Raw genomic sequence first — 16,952 nt, 5'->3', positions numbered from 1 at the left:
TTTGGAGTGTGATAGTGAGGGTAGTCAGGCTTTGGACTGTGTACACATGTAATGGAAATGGAGTACCAAAATCAGTGGAGATAATTCTTATGGATCAATATGTATGTAGTATGATCTGAGAATTGTTTTATTTCAGAAGTCATTCAAAGTTTAATTTGGTTATTATTGGATAGTTATTAAGTGTGATTTATGATTGTTTGTTGTGAATAATAAATGCTATATGGTTTCATTTGAAGGGAGGCAATATTCAATGCTCTCTAAGGAGAGAAATGTATGTTAAATGGGGACAAACATTCATGGAAGGGAATGTATATAAGATAACTTTTGGTCGGTTGGTGCCTAATTTGGGACCTTTTCGTGCAACTGAACATCCCTTCAAGATTCTTCTTAATCATGATTCTATTGTTGTCCCATGTGAGAACACTTTGATTCCGATGTGGGGTCTTTCTCTAAAGAATTCAGAACAAGTAAATATGGCTTGTGGACGGTCAGATTGTTTAGTTGGTAAGAATATTAAAATGTGTGATAAGTTTTATGCTTCATAGTGGTATGTAGAATCACTTATGGATTTTATAGGTTTCCTTAAGCTATTGCAGTTATGAAAACTTGCATAAATATGTGGTTGATTTCAGTAGCTGTGTAGGGTTATTAACTTGTTATATTAACTAATGTATGGTATGCATAGATGTTAGTTTATAATTTATTTGTTATTGTGCAGATTTTATTGGGTTGCTCACATGTATTGTTGAAGAAAGGACTTGTGTTAAAAAAGGGAAGATGTCTAAGATGATGATCATAGAGCTTGCTGATGACAAGTAATTTTCATATCCTGTTTAGTTAAGAACTAAACTATTATTTAGTGCATGTGTTTGTTGGTCTACTCTGTATTTATAATTTCATTCTTGTTTGTGTTAATTTTATATTTAGGGGGAGAGTTCAATGTGTTTTGTTTGAAGAGCATGCCAAATTTGTCACGGACTATCTGTCTATTCATTCTACTGAAGAAGCAATCTTGGTTTTCCAGTTAGCCAAAATAAAAAAATTAAGAGGTATAAAGCTTGTATAAAACTTGATATATTGTTTGACTATAAATGGTGATGTGTTTTGTTTGTATTTTTTTAATAAGTAGATAATTTCTTGATTTATGTAACATGTATTTTTAGGAAAAAGTGTGCTTCAAGGTGTAGTGGGTGCAACGAGGCTAAGTTTTAACGCTCAAATCCCGGAGGTTTTATCATTCTGGAATGAGTATGTTTTTGTTCAAAATTGAAACCTCTTTGTAGAGTAAGGTTTTTTTTGAGTTAGGTGGATATAATCTACTTGTGCTTTTATTTCTTTTTTTTTCAGGATTATGGTGACTGATACTCAGTTTGCTGATGAAGCTGGGTTTAATATGATTGAAAATTCTGTTGTTTCAGTGTATGATGATTTTATTAAGAATCATCCAAGAAAAACTGTGAAATCATTGAATGTTTCGATTGAGGTTTTTGTAATTTCTTTCATTAAGAGATGTTTTATTTCTTTAGTACCTTGTGTTTGTGGAAAGAATGAATTAAGATGTATAAATGCAGGATGGAGATTTTGTTGTTCGAGCGAAGATAGTTACACTTTTGGAAGATGATAGCTGGTGGTACCTAGCTTGCAAGTGCTCTCGTGCAGTTATGAATGAGAATGGGCATTATTACTGTTCTGGCTGCTTTAGACTTGTTAATTATGTTGCTCCTAGGTATATGTTATAAATCTTGACATTTAAAATCTGCAAGGGATATTTATTTTTCAGGAGTTTGAAGTTGTACTTAGTTGTTGTGTTGTTTTATAAAACCTAAATGACTTGTGTTCTTGATGTTGTTAGGTTTAGGATTAAGCTACAAGTCTTTGATGGGGTAGATTCTGCTGATTTTGTGATGCCCGATTCAATTGCTGAAAATCTGCTAAAGAAAACATGTAGTCAGATGCTAAATGAAGTTGAGGTATATATATATGTGTGTGTGTGTGTGTGTGTGTGGGAATTTATTATTTTGATTTGATTATTTTCGATTTTGTTGTCTAGTTTAGCCTTAGTTGATGAGTTTAAATATCTCTAAATATGTATTCATCAATTGTTAAATTGTTTAGGATCCGAACTGCACTCGTGCTACCACTGTTATGCAGGAAGGGTTGGTTGGAAGGGATTTGCTATTTAAGGTTGAGAAGAATTTGGTTAATGTGTACAACTTTGAGGATCCATATACTGTGAAACGTGTTTGTGATGATTTTGATCTTATGGAAGTGTTTATGGCAAATTCATCTGTTGAGACTCCCATTATGGTTTGTTTATGTTATTTTGGTGCTTAATTTTGTTCTACTGGGTTAGTATTGGAAACAACAATTTGGTAAAATAGTTAATTGTTTATTTGATATCTTGTAGGCAAAGTTCCCCAGTTCATTTTCTGAGTTGAACCTTGATGATTATGAGATAGATATGGAGTTATTGGGAAGCCCTCCTGATTTAGTGGTCCCTGTGATTGTGAAGCCAACTATTGAAAGGAGCACTACAGAATATGGTGGTTGCTCAAAATCATTCAAGAGAAAGCTAGAGGATGAATTTGTTGTGGAGGAAGAATTTCAGAATGTGAAGTTTAAGGAGTGCAAGTATGGAACAGATTAGTACTTGTGTGAAAGTGGGGGTGTTTATTCCTTGGTTTTGAAAACAAGTTAATAACTATGGGTAGTTTTTTTGTAGACCATAGTTGCACTATTTGATATCAAGGAAACTAAGAAGTTGGTAGGTTAATCAGTTGGAATATTAGGTAGTGTTTGTAGGTTAATGTTTATTTTGGCTTACTCTAAGCAATTTGTAGTCTTGTTTTGTTAACTACTTGATGACTAAAATTGTTTATGTAATGAATGTATGTATCCATGTTTATATATAAGTTGATGATCTTGTATAGTTCTTTGAATATCGAGTTATTATTTTGTCATATACATGTTATATAGTTTTGCTGTATTGTGTTTGGGTTTTTATTGACTTTGGAGTTTATGTTATTTAAGTACTTGTTATGTGAAAGTTTCTTTTGGGATAGAATTTGTATCATTAAGAGTAAAATGATTTCAGGGTTTCAACTTCTTTTGTTATATGTAAGTATTCAGTGTTCATGATCTGATACTATTTAGGTTCTGGAACTGGCTTAAAGAGAAAAGTCAAGCTTCAAGTGTTTTATTTGTGACTGACAAACTATCCTCCTTTGTTCCAATCTTGTTTGTTATATATTTTTCTCTTGAGCAGAGGCTAACTTGTACTGTGGCTTGTGTTTCTACTGTTTTTGCTGCTGCATTGTGGAAAAGGTTACTCCTCGAGTGCACTTGGGCTTCTTTTAATGGCAATGAGACTTTGACCAAAAGAAAAAAAACAGAAACAGTTGGACGGTGCCTTGCATGCACGGGTATTGGGGGATAGTTATGAGTAAAATCATAATTCAAAATGTTTGTGATAACCATGGGAAAATGAAGTATTGACCAGCATCACTGAGTTTCAAGTATATTCACTGCCACAATGAAAACAGCTTTACATGGGGTGCACATGAAAACTAATTGAGTTCAACAGCATAATGATAAGATTCCTATTCTATTACTGATTAGTATTAAAATATTATATCCACCAACTATTTTAAAAAACAAATCATTATTGTATTTATTAATCTTTTTAATTCCTTCTCAATTTCAGAATAAATCAGTAAAAAAACTTGATATATCATGTAGATTTTTGACCGTAATTTAGTATAAGTAAAATAATTTATTTCTTTGTTGACCAGATTTTTATTTGCTTAAATTTTGTTTTGAAACTAAAGCTGAATACATGTTTTATCTATTTTTTTTATTTGGTCTTGCTTGGTCTATTTCCTATTGTTGCTTTGTTGTCTTGATCTTTTATTTAGTCACAAGGGAGAGTTTGTTCTCTTGACCTATGTTCATTTATGAATGTTTCTGTTTTCTAAAATTATATAATTTCGTTATGTTAAAACAGCTGTTTTCTGTTATAGAATTATGGGAATGGTTGTGGGAATTTTGTTGTCCAAATAATAAAAGAGGGTGAGTAGGAATAAAGTAAATTAAGTTATATAAGTTGTGTATGGTTTGCGCATTGAAATTATAATTTCAGAGTCTTCACTCTTCAGAGTCTGGATTGTCAGAGTCTTCTACACCATCAGAGCTTTTGAGTCTTCAGAGTCTTTTGGTTGCCAGATCTTCTGGATCTTCAGAACTTCTGGTGACTGAGTCCATATCAGAGTTTGTAAGACTTTAGATCTTCTGAAGCTTTTCCACTGTTCAGAGTGAACATGGAGAATGCGAAAGCGTTGCTTGGGTCACTCTTTATGCACAGTGCTTGTGATTTGTGTGAGACAGAATCAAGGTTAGAGCATGTAAATAGCACACTCAGAAAAACACGTTAGAGTACCATAATTGTTCATATCAAAAAGTTAACTTGTAATCATCAAAACATAGAGTTGTACTACTAGATCAAAACTTGATCTTACAATCTCCCCCTTTTTGATGATGACAAAACTAAGATTTTTGATGAACAATTCTTAAACAATAAACTGAATTCACTCAGAGTTTAGGGATATAGAATAAGACTTATCCTGATGTGAATAGTTTATCTTGTTCATTCTGAATTCAAGCCACCGCTTGATTCTGAGCTTAGCTCCCTCTGAATCTAGATTCTGAGCTAAATAATATAAGAGTTCAGAGTGAAAAACTTATGACATAGATGAAATAGAATAATCAGAGCGCATAAGTATTCAGAGTCAACGGACAAGGTATCAGAGTTTTGGGTCGGAGTCAAACTAATATCACTTCAGAAGAAGTGAAATGTATTCCTTGTATTTGCCCAGTGACACATCTATGGTCATAAAAGTGGAACTCTTAAATTCTCCAAAAGAAAAATAAATCACACTAACACATCTTACACATCAAAAACTGGGTTGTACTCCCCCTTTTTGTCATAAGCAAAAAGCTTGGGGTGTGAAAAACTTAGCTTGAAGTACAAGGTACTCCCCCTTAGAGAATTTCTAAGTTTGAAGAAAAAATAAAATGATGCAAGAATCAGAGTTAGGCGAAATAAATAGAAGAGTTAATGCAAAAGAAGAACGTTTACCACCGGCCAAGGAAGTAATGAAAGGGGTCAGTTACCAAGAACTTAACCTCGAGAAACTGTAGAAGCATTAACTTTCAGAGAGAAAGTGAAGCCTATATAAAGCGATGGAGAAAGAGGGTAAGCTTCACAACTGGAACAATTAAAAAAAATGGCATCATACATGGAAGCACTTGAAGAGCTCAGAAGGAAGGCCTGTGAGGAGGACTTGTTCCTGAACATAAGGCATCCAGAGGGTACAACGACCATATCAGAGCTAACGAGGACACTGCTTGAGGATGACCTTCGTCCAGAGCTGAAGAACAACTTGAAGGAATTTCTTGCCTTCGTGGAAGAAGTTCAAGAACTCAGCCAGCTTGAGCTGAGGCTACTGGAAGAAAGGAAGACCATAGAGGAGAAGCTCAAGACAACAGAAGAGGTTCTGGAGAGGGAAGAGCTGAACGTCAGTCTCAACAACATCCAGTATTCACTGGATCGTCTGGGAGGGAGAGGTCAGAGCAGCGTCAAGAGTGCAGAAGAATGAGGAAGGATCCTCCATTCTAGACTTTAGGAAAAATAAAATGTATGATGTAAACAAAATGATTATGAATAAAAAAAAATTTGCAAACACAAGTTGACAAATATATATATATATATATATATGCAAAGAGAAATATATGCAAAGAGAAACAGTAACGAACAAAGCAGAATAGCTAAAGTAACTTAAAGAAGATAATAAAAGGAAGTTAAAATAAAGTAAGTTAAGAGGGAAAACGGAGAGATCCTAAAACTAGGGTTTATCAGTGCGACGCAGAAGTTCCATCATCATTTGCTTCATGTCCTGTAGCATAGATTCATGAGTATCATAACGTTGTTCCATGAGGTCGAGTCTGGACGAGCTTGACGGTGTGGAGCTGGAAGGAACATTCTGAGCTGCTTGATGAGCTGTAATGGAAGCAGAAGCAGCAGGAGTAAAAACCACTGGTGCAAGTCTAAGGGCTTCAGCTTCAGCTTCACGTCTCTCTGCCTCTAGCACTTTCTGCTGCCCAGACTTCAAATTTGGTAAACCATTGAATAGATTAATTTTGTTTTCACTCAGATAACCCAAGTTGAATGATGGCCAATTCCATGTTTCCTCTTCTAACTTTTGCTCAATAATGTTATTTAATTTATGGTTGACCTTCTTTTGGTTTTTCTTTTGTACATTTGACATGTTATTTCCCTATCTATTTGTGTTCTTGGGTGCAACGCAATGTATTTTAATCAAATTTGGGTTACCATAAAGTATTAGTGGGAAAATTATTTTGTTCTTACTTTAATAGTATAGTATATGTAAATACCTGATTTATGAAGTATGTATAATTTTGTTATTTGAATTTGGTAGTACACTATTTATGATAGAGGTTATATGTATTCAGTACATAACATAGGGTACTTGACTAAGAGAAGTTCACATAGCATTGTAAAAAGTTAACATTTATTAGTAAATTTTTGTCATTCTTGGAAAAGTTTTTTTTAGCTTATGTTTGTTCTAGAAGCTATATTGGTACGATGACAAAATATAAGGATGAAGAGTTGTTTTATCATGTAAAAAGTGTAACGCATTAAAATTTTAAAAAATTGTGTACTAGAGAAGTATTGACTTTTGTAATGAATTGGTTACTTTTTTGGGAAGAATCATTTTCATGAAAAAGTGACTCTAAGTATATTGGATTTAGTTTGCTATAGAGGTAATACCTTTAACACCCGTGGAGGCAAAAAAAACACATTTTCAATATAAATATAGTACAAGTAGGTTGTAAAATTTCATTTGTGAAGAGCATGTAAGCTAGGTGATCATTGTGTTTTGTTTATTGCCCTTATTTTCTAAGCTCTTACCTTAGATTTGTTGTCCAAAAGAATAGGTAGGACTTGAAGTATAACCAGTGAGGAACAATTGGTTTTTTTTCTGGCATATTCATTTAATTAGTATCATGTTTGTTAAATTTTTAGGTAATTAGTGTGGGCAGATTTGTGGTGCTTTGTCATGGCTGGTGTTCCTAGAAAATATAAAAGAGTAATGTCGTCCAGTAGCAAATCAACAGGTAAATATGTGTTCCTTCTATATCAATTGTGTGAAAGAATTATGATTAAAAGTGTTTGATATGAATATATGAAGAAGAGCTGAGCTTATTAATCCTTTGTGTTCTTTTTGGTAAGGTATTGGACAGGGATCGGTGCCCTCATTATCTGAAGAAAGAACAAGGGGTAACAAAAAGAAATGTTTTCCGAGAGGCCAAAGATATATGCGCGAAGAGAAATTCAGTTGAGTTAATTAACTTAGCATGTTAATTAGTAGTGATTATTTTGTTGTGAAGGTTTTTTTTACCTTAGTTTTTATCTTTTGGTAGTGTGCTCAAGGACTACCTCAAGTTTGGCTAATGACACTCTTTATGATGCTATGGATATTTCCTCGTCATCGGTGTCGACTAATGCTGGTATTTTTTTCTAATGGTTTATAATGTGAAATTTTGAGTGAGTGAAAAATGTATAACTTGATTTTAGAAATTTTTAAGATAAGTAATATTAACTGTCAAATGAACGAATTATCAAAAGTGGGATTATAAAGATGACTGTTTTTGAGTTAGTAGTTTAAATCCAAGGGGATGATTTTGTGGATTATAAAATATTACAATGGAGGTTATTTAGGTGTCATATGATATGATATGAATCTGAAGTTGAAGGAATTAATATAAGGTATACTTTTTAAAGTCCAGTACAAGAAGATGGCGCGAGTGATGTTGGTGTGGATAATTGGATTAGTAGAGATGATAAGCTGCCAGAGTATATAATTTAAATAATTTTATGGCCAATTTTTGGTGTCTAGGACAGTTCATTTCCATTTTCCAACCATGATTTTGATTTTTAATTTAAAGTATTGTTTGGTAGACATTTGTGAATGGAATGTCACATTTGAGTTCAGTTTTGTGATTGTTATGTTTTTATGATGGAGCAGAAGAGAAGAAAATTAAATGCTCTTGGAATATCACATTTTTGTTCTTTAGAAAATGGTGGAACATAATGAAACACACTCTTAAAAATTTAAATGGTCCATATTGCTCCTAATTTATATTTGAAATATTTATCTCCAAATGGTTTTAAATTGCATCTTTTGTAAAAAAAACTTATTGACAAACTTAAATAAAAAATTATTTTATTCAAAAAATTCACTTAAAATAAAATCAATTATTTTTTTAAGTAAATATTTTTATGCATATCGCTTAACTTTTTGATCAATAGAGTAGAATTGCTTTTTTTTAATGGAGGTTTTGAATAATGTTTATTATATTTTTTGTTCTATTCTTTCTATTTATGAAATAATAATAAATTGCAACTATTTGTAGATGAAGTTCAAACATTTAGTGGTTGTTCATCAAGTGATGAAAGTGAAGATAGTGAAGATGGTGAACGAGATGATATGCCTTGCAGTAAAAATTTAGATGAGTTTGAGGGTAAATTATTGTTTTATGATATAAATTTGTAATTAAAGGTTGATTGTGAAAAAATTTCCATGTAAGTGTTATTGAATTTAAATGCAGAATATTCTGATATTGGAGACATGAAGTATGAGTGTCAGTATTGTGGGGCTTTGCATTGGTATGCTGAAGGAGTTAGAAAGAAAAAGAATAATATTCCCACAATTTTTTCGTTGTGTTGTCTAAACGGAAAAGTGTTAGTTCCTTTCTTCAGGAAGCCACCGACTTTATTATGGGATTTGATAATGGGAAATGATGTTCGTAGTCAAGAATTCTTAGCAAATATAAGAAGTTATAATAGTGCTTTTGCTTTTACTTCATTTGGTGGAAAAATTGAAAGTGGTCTAAATGACGGAGGCGGTCCACCACAATTTGTTATTAGTGGGCAAAATTATCATCGTATTGGTAGCTTGCTTCCAAATGTGGTAGAGACTCCTAAATTTGCCCAACTTTATGTTTATGATACTCAGAATGAGATCCAAAATCAAAGTTCACACTTTAGGTACGTAAATGCTATTTTTTCTTATGAATGTTGTATATTATGTTTTAATGTTATTAATATTTTTGTTTTATTGTTTAGGAATTCGGATGGAAGTTGTAAGCTAAACAAATCCTTAATTGAAGATCTTTTGGCAATGGTTGATGAGTGTAATGTCTTGGTGAAATCATTTCGAAAGGTACGTGATTTCATTTCTATCAACCAATTGTTAAGGATTTCTCTAAGATTGTTTAGGGCTAGACCCAAAGACCCAAGAGTGTACAATTTACCTTCTGTGGATGAGGTAGCTGGTTTAATTGTTGGTGATTTTGATTCTACTGATTGTGGTCGAGACATAGTTGTTAGTTCAATGGATGGTACTCTTAGAAGAATTCATGAGACACACACTTCATTTTTACCGTTGCAATATCCTTTGCTTTTTCCTAATGGAGAAGATGGATATAAAGAAGATATTTTGTTTCGCCAAGATGGAGATGGTCGTGTTTTTAAAAAGATAGTACGAGTATCTTTGAGAGAATTTATTTCTTTTAGAATTCATGAAAGAATGAGAGAGGATTCAGTTATATTGCGTAGTAGAAGATTATTCCAACAATTTCTTGTGGATTGTTATTCGATGATTGAGGCTCAAAGATTATCATATATCAAGGGTAATCAAAAGACAATACGTCGGGACTTCTTATCTGGATTGGAGGAGGCTATGGAGAAAGGTGATGTCGATTCAGCATCAGTTGGAACAAGGATAGTTCTACCTTCATCATTTACTGGTGGAAGAAGATATATGTTTAACAATTGTCAAGATGCAATGGCAATCTGCAAACATGTTGGATATCCAGATCTTTTTATAACTGTTACTTGCAACCCAAAGTGGCTTGAAATTCAAAGGTGTGTTTCTGAAAAAGGCTTGAATGCCTATGATCGCCCTGATATCTCGTGTCGGGTTTTTCATATTAAAGTGAAGCAGTTAATGCGTGATTTGAGGAAAGGTCAATATTTTGGGAAAGTCTCAGCCGGTTAGTAATATTTCAATTGAATATAATATATATATATATATGTAGATATTGAAAAATATTATATGGGTGATTAATTTATTTATAGGAATGTATACCATTGAGTTTCAAAAGAGGGGACTTCCACATGCCCATATACTTATTTGGTTAGCGCCTGGTTCAAAGCTAACAACACCAGAGAAAATTGATTCAGTTATATGTGCAGAGTTACCTGATCCAGTTGCTAGCCCGAAACTATTTGAAGTTGTTTCTATGTTCATGGTCCATGGTCCATGTGGTAGTAGTAGGAAAAATTCTCCGTGCATGGTAAATGGTCGGTGTTCCAAATTTTTTCCTAAGAAATATGTGGATAAGACCTCATTTGACATTGATGGTTATCCGACATATCGAAGGAGGAACACTGGTGTTTTTGTTGAAAGACGTGATGTTCAATTAGATAATGGGTATGTTGTTCCTTATAATGCAAAATTGTTGATGAAGTACCAAGCCCACATTAACATTGAATATTGTAAGAAATCGAATTGCATCAAATACTTATTTAAGTATATCAACAAAGGAGTTGATCGGGTTACAGTTTCAATGAAAAATGAATGTAATGAAGGACAAAATGTGCCAGAGGTTGATGAGATCCAACAATATTATGATTGTCGTTATTTGTCTGCTTGTGAAGCTGCTTGGAGATCATTTTCATTTCGTATTCATGATCATTGGCCTCCCGTTCAGCGATTACCTTTTCATATGCCCAACAAACAAGTTGTATTATATGGTAATGAAGAACCAATTGATAGGGTCGTTCAAAGAGGTCAGATGTCTGAAACAATGTTTACTGGGTGGATGGTTGCTAATATGATATATGAACATGGTAGGCATTTGACATATGCTGAGTATCCGCAGTTATTTGTTTGGCATCCTAAAGATAAAGAGTGGCGACCACGCAAAAGAGGGTTTTCCATTGGAAGAATGAATTTTATACCTTTGGGGTGTGGGGAGGTATATTATTTGCGTTTATTGTTAAATCTACAATGTGGATGCACAAGTTATGCCGATTTGAGAACTGTTGATGGTGTTGTTCGAGTGAGCTTTCAGGAAGCATGTTCTGCCTTGGGATTATTAGAGGATGATAAAGAATTTATTGATGGATTAATTGATTGTGCTGAATTGTCAGGTGGTATGTCTGTTAGAAAGTTGTTTATGGTGTTGCTATTATCTAATTCAATTGTCACACCAGGAAAAGTTTTTGAGGAAACTTGGAGGTTGTTAGCCGATGGAATTCTTTATAAGCGAAGGAAATTACTTTGCAATCCAAGTATTTTTTATTTATTTATGTATTTGTTTATATACATGTATATATTTATGTTTTGTACATGTCATTTCTTTGTGGTTGTTAAAGTAATTGTTATTTTGACTTTATATAAATTGTTTTATTTTATCTAGCTTTGCGTTTGGATGATCAGACTTTGAAGACGCTTTGTTTGGTTGAGCTTGAAAAAATGTTAGTTAATAATGGGAAAACACTAAAGGATTTTCCTGGCATTCCGTATCCTATTTCAGATGAAGTCCCTCAGTTTGAGAATGTCATGTTGTTTAACGAGTTAAGATTTGACATTGATGATATGTCAGTTAAACATAATGACCATTTGATGAAGTTGAATAATGGTCAAAGGAAAGTGTATGATGAGGTTATTGATGCAGTTAATAAATCAGATGGAGGATTTTATTTTGTCTATGGTTCAGGTGGTACAGGAAAAACTTTTCTTTGGAAAACCCTAAGTTATAGATTAAGATCTGAGCGGAAGATTGTGTTGAATGTTGCATCCAGTGGTATAGCATCTCTTTTGTTACCTGGTGGGAGGACTGCACATTCGTTATTTAGTATCCCACTTGTGTTAAATGAGGATTCATGTTGTAATATTAGGCTGGGTAGTAACAAGGCAGAGTTGCTTAAACATACAAGTTTAATTATATGGGATGAGGCACCTATGGTTAATAGGTGGGCATTTGAGGCTGTTGATAGAACCTTGCGTGATATAATGGAAGTTGGGGATGTTTATGGTGGGGGAAAGCCGTTTGGTGGAAAAGTTGTGGTTTTAGGGGAAGATTTTAGACAAACTCTTCCTATTATCCCGAAAGCAAGTAGGGAAGAAATTGTAATGGCTACTATTAACTCATCAAGACTATGGAAATTTTGCAAAGTCTTAAAACTTACTGAGAATATGCGTTTGCATGGGAATGATTCTTTACATGATTGTGAAAAATTGGTTGAATTTAGCAAGTGGATACTTGATATTGGTGATGGTAATTTGGGTGATTACAATGATGGTGAATGTGATTTAGATATTCCACATGACTTGATGGTTCTCTTTAAAGATGATGTTGTGTCAAGTATAGTTTATTCCACCTACCCTGATATTCAAAGGAAATTTTTTGATGAGGAATATTTTATTGATAAAGCTATTCTTGCTCCCACTTTGGATATTGTTGATAGTGTGAACCAGTTTGTGCTTTCAATAGTACCTGGCAAAGAAAAAGTGTATTTAAGTTCAGACAGTGTAGTCAAAGTTGATGAAGATGTAGCCATTGATGCAAATTGGATAACCATTGAGTTTTTGAACGACATTAAGGGATCTGGACTTCCTGATCATAGGTTGTGTTTGAAAATTGGAACGCCCATTATGTTAATGAGAAATATTGATGTTTCAGCTGGGTTATGCAATGGAACTCGGCTTATTGTGTTGGATCTTAGACCAAATTTGATTTATGGGAAAGTGCTAAATGGAAATAAAGCTGGCACAAAAACATACATCCCACACATGACTATTGTTCCTTCTGATAGTGGTCTACATGTTAAAGTTCAACGTAGGCAATTTCCGGTGTGTGTTTGTTTTGCAATGACAATTAATAAGAGTCAAGGGCAGACGTTGTCTCGAGTGGGGGTTTTTTTACCGAGACCTGTTTTTTCCCATGGTCAACTATATGTTGCGTTGTCGCGTGTGAAATCAAGGGATGGATTGAAAATTTATGTTGACCAGACAGAAGTTCCGCCTTTGGAGCACACAAAAAATGTTGTTTACAAAGAAGTATTCAAAAATTTAAGCTGAGGTATGAAGATGAGTCAATTGCTAATTATATATGTTGGTCCCCTTATTTAAATTTAGTATAAAGGTAGGTTTAGATAGTGACAATTTTTAAGCAAATACTATGATAAATAGTAATTTTATGATTTATGTTAACTCAATATTTATGGTAGTTAGTTTATTTTCAAATGAATCTCCAGATGGGGAAGGTCTCCTATGTACCATTTAATGGAAGGCATGGATTCTCATAAATGGTAAGTGATTTTAGGTGTGCATTGCTTGAATGGATCTTGTAGTCGTGCTCTTGTATTGCTCAGTTAAATAACAGATTTGTTCAACTAAAATGAAGTATGGATGGCCGTTTTTTGTACTCTAAGTGATGGTGTTGCAACACTCTCTTTTGGTGGAGGATATTGGTTTTTTTTATTGATGCAAACTCGTGAGCTCCCATTAGAATGGCTTTTGCTTCCTGGTTCCTTTTTCACAAGTCTACCTCTGCTGGTTATTTCCTGGAGGTACAGATTCTGTATTAAGAATTTGGTGGAAGGTTTGGTCTTGATTTTGGAAGGCTTACCAATTGGGTTTGGGTTGAGTATTAGTTTTCTTTGTAAACACCCTTGAAAATTCCTCTTGACTTTTCAAAATAGGTACTCTTTTTCCTTGCTAGGTTTTCCCAAGGGGGTTTTATCCTAGAAAGGTTTTAATGAGGCATGTTTTGTTAAGTCTATTTTCAAGGGGGTATTAGGTGGGGTAGTTTTCTTCTTTTATAGGGTTTTGGTATTTGTACATGTAAGTATCTGATTATTTAATTTATTATATGTAAAATGTTAAAGATGAACTTATTATGTATTCATTGGTTTCGTTGTTAACTTAAAGAAGCAACTTCATTTAATAAAAAAATAGGTACGTCTAACCTGTTGAAGGGATAGGCCATTTGTGCAATGGAAGTTTACACACAAAACCATTTTAAGCATAAATATAATCAGTACTACGTCAGTAGTTAACTTTCATACTAAAAGTTCAATTATCATAAACTGCAATATAGTAACTATAGCCATATATAAAAGCCAACATTGATATGTATGTCTTGGAGCAAAAAGTATGACATATAAGGTTAAAAACAAAGTCGCTAAAATAAAAGTTTATCCAGTTAAAATTCAACTATTTAGCACTAAGTTTGTTGAACATTTTTCTTCAAACTTCTCTCATTGGATTTGGTATCTTGTTATCTTCATCTTGTTAGCAGAAGATAGGTTTTTATTCATTCTTGAAAACCTGAACATGGACTTTTGTCCAGAGTAAGGTTTTCTTCAGAACTTCTGACCTGGTACCTCTGAAGTCATCAGATGTTACCTCCTTCAGAAGTTACTCGATCAGAAGCACTTAACCCACCGGTTAAACTTATGTGGTAGGCAACAATACACGTGTCACTTCATTTGTGACATAGTTCCTTGAGTCGCGTGGTATATCTGCTATAATGATGATGTCTACTCTCCTCTACTATGCTATTTTCAGACTATCTATTTTATAACCGTTGGTTTTGCCTTTAATTTCTTAAAACTGTCAACGGTTACCATTAAACCCACTATATGCACTGTCACACACGATCTCCCACTCACTTACACTTACGGTTTTGAAACTATCCGTGTGCATTGCATTCATTCATACTCCTTCCTCCAACATTTCCCCCTTCTCTCTGAACCCTAAACCTCATTCTCTGAGAATCATGGGCAAATCGAGGAAACCTAAGGTAAATGTTTCTGCTTCTTCCAAACAAACTGCCGAAGATCAAGAGAATCAAAGATTCGAAGAAGCACAGAAGATTCTGAATGCACCAAATGTAGTCACTTGTGCCAAGAAAGTAGAAGAACTGAATGTGTGCTGTGAAGCAAGAGTTGACTTCGACAATCTGGCTGAACATGGGTTCGACATCAGGGATCAGGTCAACTTACAAGGGTGGTCTGGCTACTTCAATAGACTTGATGGTCCGATTTACAACAAATTGGTTGTTGAGTTCTGGAAGAACGTTGTCTGCAACGACTACTACGTTGTTTCTCACGTGCTGGACAAGAAGATTGTAATCTCAGAAGAGTCCATTGCAAAGTTGCTGGGTATGGAATTCCAGCAAGGAAAAGGATTATGAACGTTGATGCAAATGTTCCTGGGATGAGGAGCGTGGTCAACAAGGCGATTTATGACCACTGGGAAATGGAGAAAACCAAGTACAACATAAAGGACTTGAAGCCTCAGATGAAGATTTGGCAGAAGATATTCCTTACATGCATTCACCCCAGAACTGGTGGAACTGATTATCTTAATGAAACTCAAAAGGTAATCATGTACTACATTTCTAAGGGCGAACCTATCTGTCTTCCATTCCTTCTCTTCAATTATCTGAAGGAATGTGTTGAGAAATCAAGGACTACAACTGGTTCTGAGAACAAGAGGTTCATATCTTACATTCCGTATGGAAGGCTGCTGTCAGATATCTTCGTCCAGAATAAGCTTGTCAAGACCCTATCAGACCTTGGACTTCACGAAGATCTGGCCATGTCTATTGGCGATGCTCTCAATGGCACAAAGTTGAAGAAAATGCAAATCATTGAGAAAGTTCAAGTTGCTCCCAGAGAAGACACTTCTGATGAGGTTCGTAAGAGAAACTACCCCATTGATGATTTTCCTATTTGGTCCAAGAAGGACAATCCAGCATGTATTCTGGAGTATGTGCGGATGCTCAGAAGACAAGGAGATCCTATCACTCTTGAGGAGTTTGTCAAGACACTTCCTGAAAGTCCTCCTAAGTTGGCAACAAGGAAATCAAGGAGGGCAACAAGCAGCAAGCCTTCAGATCCTAAGGGCAAAGGGATTCTGACAGAGGAACCTGCAAAGAAAGAAAGCTGCATCCAAGACTGTGATCATCAGAGAACCCTCTACTGAAAAACCTTCCAAGAGAACCTTAGTTCAACCACGTCAAGTGTCTGAATCTGAAAGCTCTGAAGACACATGGGAAGATTCCTCAAGCGAGGAAACTGAAGATGATGATATTCCTGTGGCTAAGAGAAGAAAAGTTACTCTTGAGGAAGAAGAAGATGAGCAGATGACCATGAGATCATCCAGAATGTGATTCAGGTTATAAGGGAAGCTTCAGACGCTGAAGAATCCACTGATTCTGATGTTGTTCCCTTAGTGAAGAGAAGGAAGCTTCCTCTGAGGGGTCCCCTTCAGCAGAAAGAGGCAGTTGCAGAGCAAGCATCTGAACCTGCTTCAGAAGTTCAACGTGAAAGGAGATCTAAAAGAACTTCTGATCCAGCAAGGGCTGCAAATCTTACCACAACCACATCCATCAGAAGTCCAAGTAAGGTAATTACTGAAAGCATTAACTCTGATTCTGCTTTAGTAGTTATTCTTGAACAACCCCTGCCTATATCTACCTCTATGCCTACCTCAATCCAAACAGCACCCACTCAACCTGAAACACAAGCTGAAACACAAACCTCAAGCTCCTAAATCCACCATCCAAACAGCTACCACAACCATCCCTTCCACTCCAATTTACACCTCTTCCACATCCATCCCAACTGAACCAGTACCTCCTTTCAATTCCTTCATTCAAGGTATTGCTCAAAGTGAGGCCACTCTGAGAACCTTGGTTGAACAATTCAACCCCAAGCCTTCATCCACTTCACACACCTTCCTCATAACCCAGACTGGTGAGATCCATGCTGAGAAAGAAAAGGATGATGATGA

At 34.8% G+C, this 16,952-nt stretch overlaps 3 protein-coding genes across 3 annotated transcripts in view; all 3 read left to right on the top strand.

The window, feature by feature from the left end:
• The first annotated feature begins 296 nt into the window (after nt 1-296).
• On the top strand, nt 297-2,647 carry LOC130711665 (uncharacterized). Its single transcript, XM_057561374.1, has 9 exons — nt 297-504; nt 719-815; nt 928-1,049; nt 1,164-1,248; nt 1,348-1,483; nt 1,572-1,726; nt 1,853-1,970; nt 2,116-2,307; nt 2,408-2,647. The coding sequence occupies exons 1-9, from the start codon at nt 297-299 to the stop codon at nt 2,645-2,647; spliced, it is 1,353 nt and encodes a 450-aa protein (XP_057417357.1).
• Nucleotides 2,648-7,169: 4,522 nt separating this feature from the next.
• On the top strand, nt 7,170-15,348 carry LOC130711645 (uncharacterized). The gene is made up of 10 exons (XM_057561350.1): nt 7,170-7,194; nt 7,501-7,587; nt 8,494-8,601; nt 8,689-8,746; nt 8,840-9,127; nt 9,206-10,134; nt 10,220-11,437; nt 11,566-12,991; nt 13,406-13,459; nt 15,141-15,348. Exons 1-10 carry the CDS (start codon nt 7,170-7,172, stop codon nt 15,346-15,348), a joined length of 4,401 nt encoding a protein of 1,466 aa, XP_057417333.1.
• LOC130711636 (uncharacterized) overlaps nt 15,345-16,952 on the top strand; it is a 13,515-nt gene continuing 11,907 nt past the window's right edge. Inside the window, exons 1-2 of the mRNA XM_057561340.1 lie at nt 15,345-15,536; nt 15,903-16,006. Of these exons, the coding sequence (XP_057417323.1) occupies nt 15,345-15,536; nt 15,903-16,006 (296 nt within the window). The remainder of the gene's footprint in view (nt 15,537-15,902; nt 16,007-16,952) is intronic.

Source organism: Lotus japonicus, chromosome 1, assembly GCF_012489685.1.
Source record: "Lotus japonicus ecotype B-129 chromosome 1, LjGifu_v1.2".
NCBI classification, from domain to species: domain Eukaryota; kingdom Viridiplantae; phylum Streptophyta; class Magnoliopsida; order Fabales; family Fabaceae; genus Lotus; species Lotus japonicus.
The sequence above is the reverse complement of the archived record's forward strand: the minus strand, read 5'-3'. Positions and strand labels throughout refer to the sequence as shown.

Coding starts and splice junctions, on each gene's coding strand:
- LOC130711665 (XM_057561374.1), top strand. CDS start 297: ATGGAAGGGAATGTATATAAGATAACTTTTGGTCGGTTGGTGCCTAAT. Junction 816..927: donor ATAGAGCTTGCTGATGACAA/GTAATTTTCATA, acceptor TTTTATATTTAG/GGGGAGAGTTCAATGTGTTT. Junction 1,249..1,347: donor GTTTTATCATTCTGGAATGA/GTATGTTTTTGT, acceptor TTTTTTTTTCAG/GATTATGGTGACTGATACTC.
- LOC130711645 (XM_057561350.1), top strand. CDS start 7,170: ATGTCGTCCAGTAGCAAATCAACAG. Junction 7,195..7,500: donor GTCCAGTAGCAAATCAACAG/GTAAATATGTGT, acceptor ATCTTTTGGTAG/TGTGCTCAAGGACTACCTCA. Junction 13,460..15,140: donor GGCATGGATTCTCATAAATG/GTAAGTGATTTT, acceptor GTTCGACATCAG/GGATCAGGTCAACTTACAAG.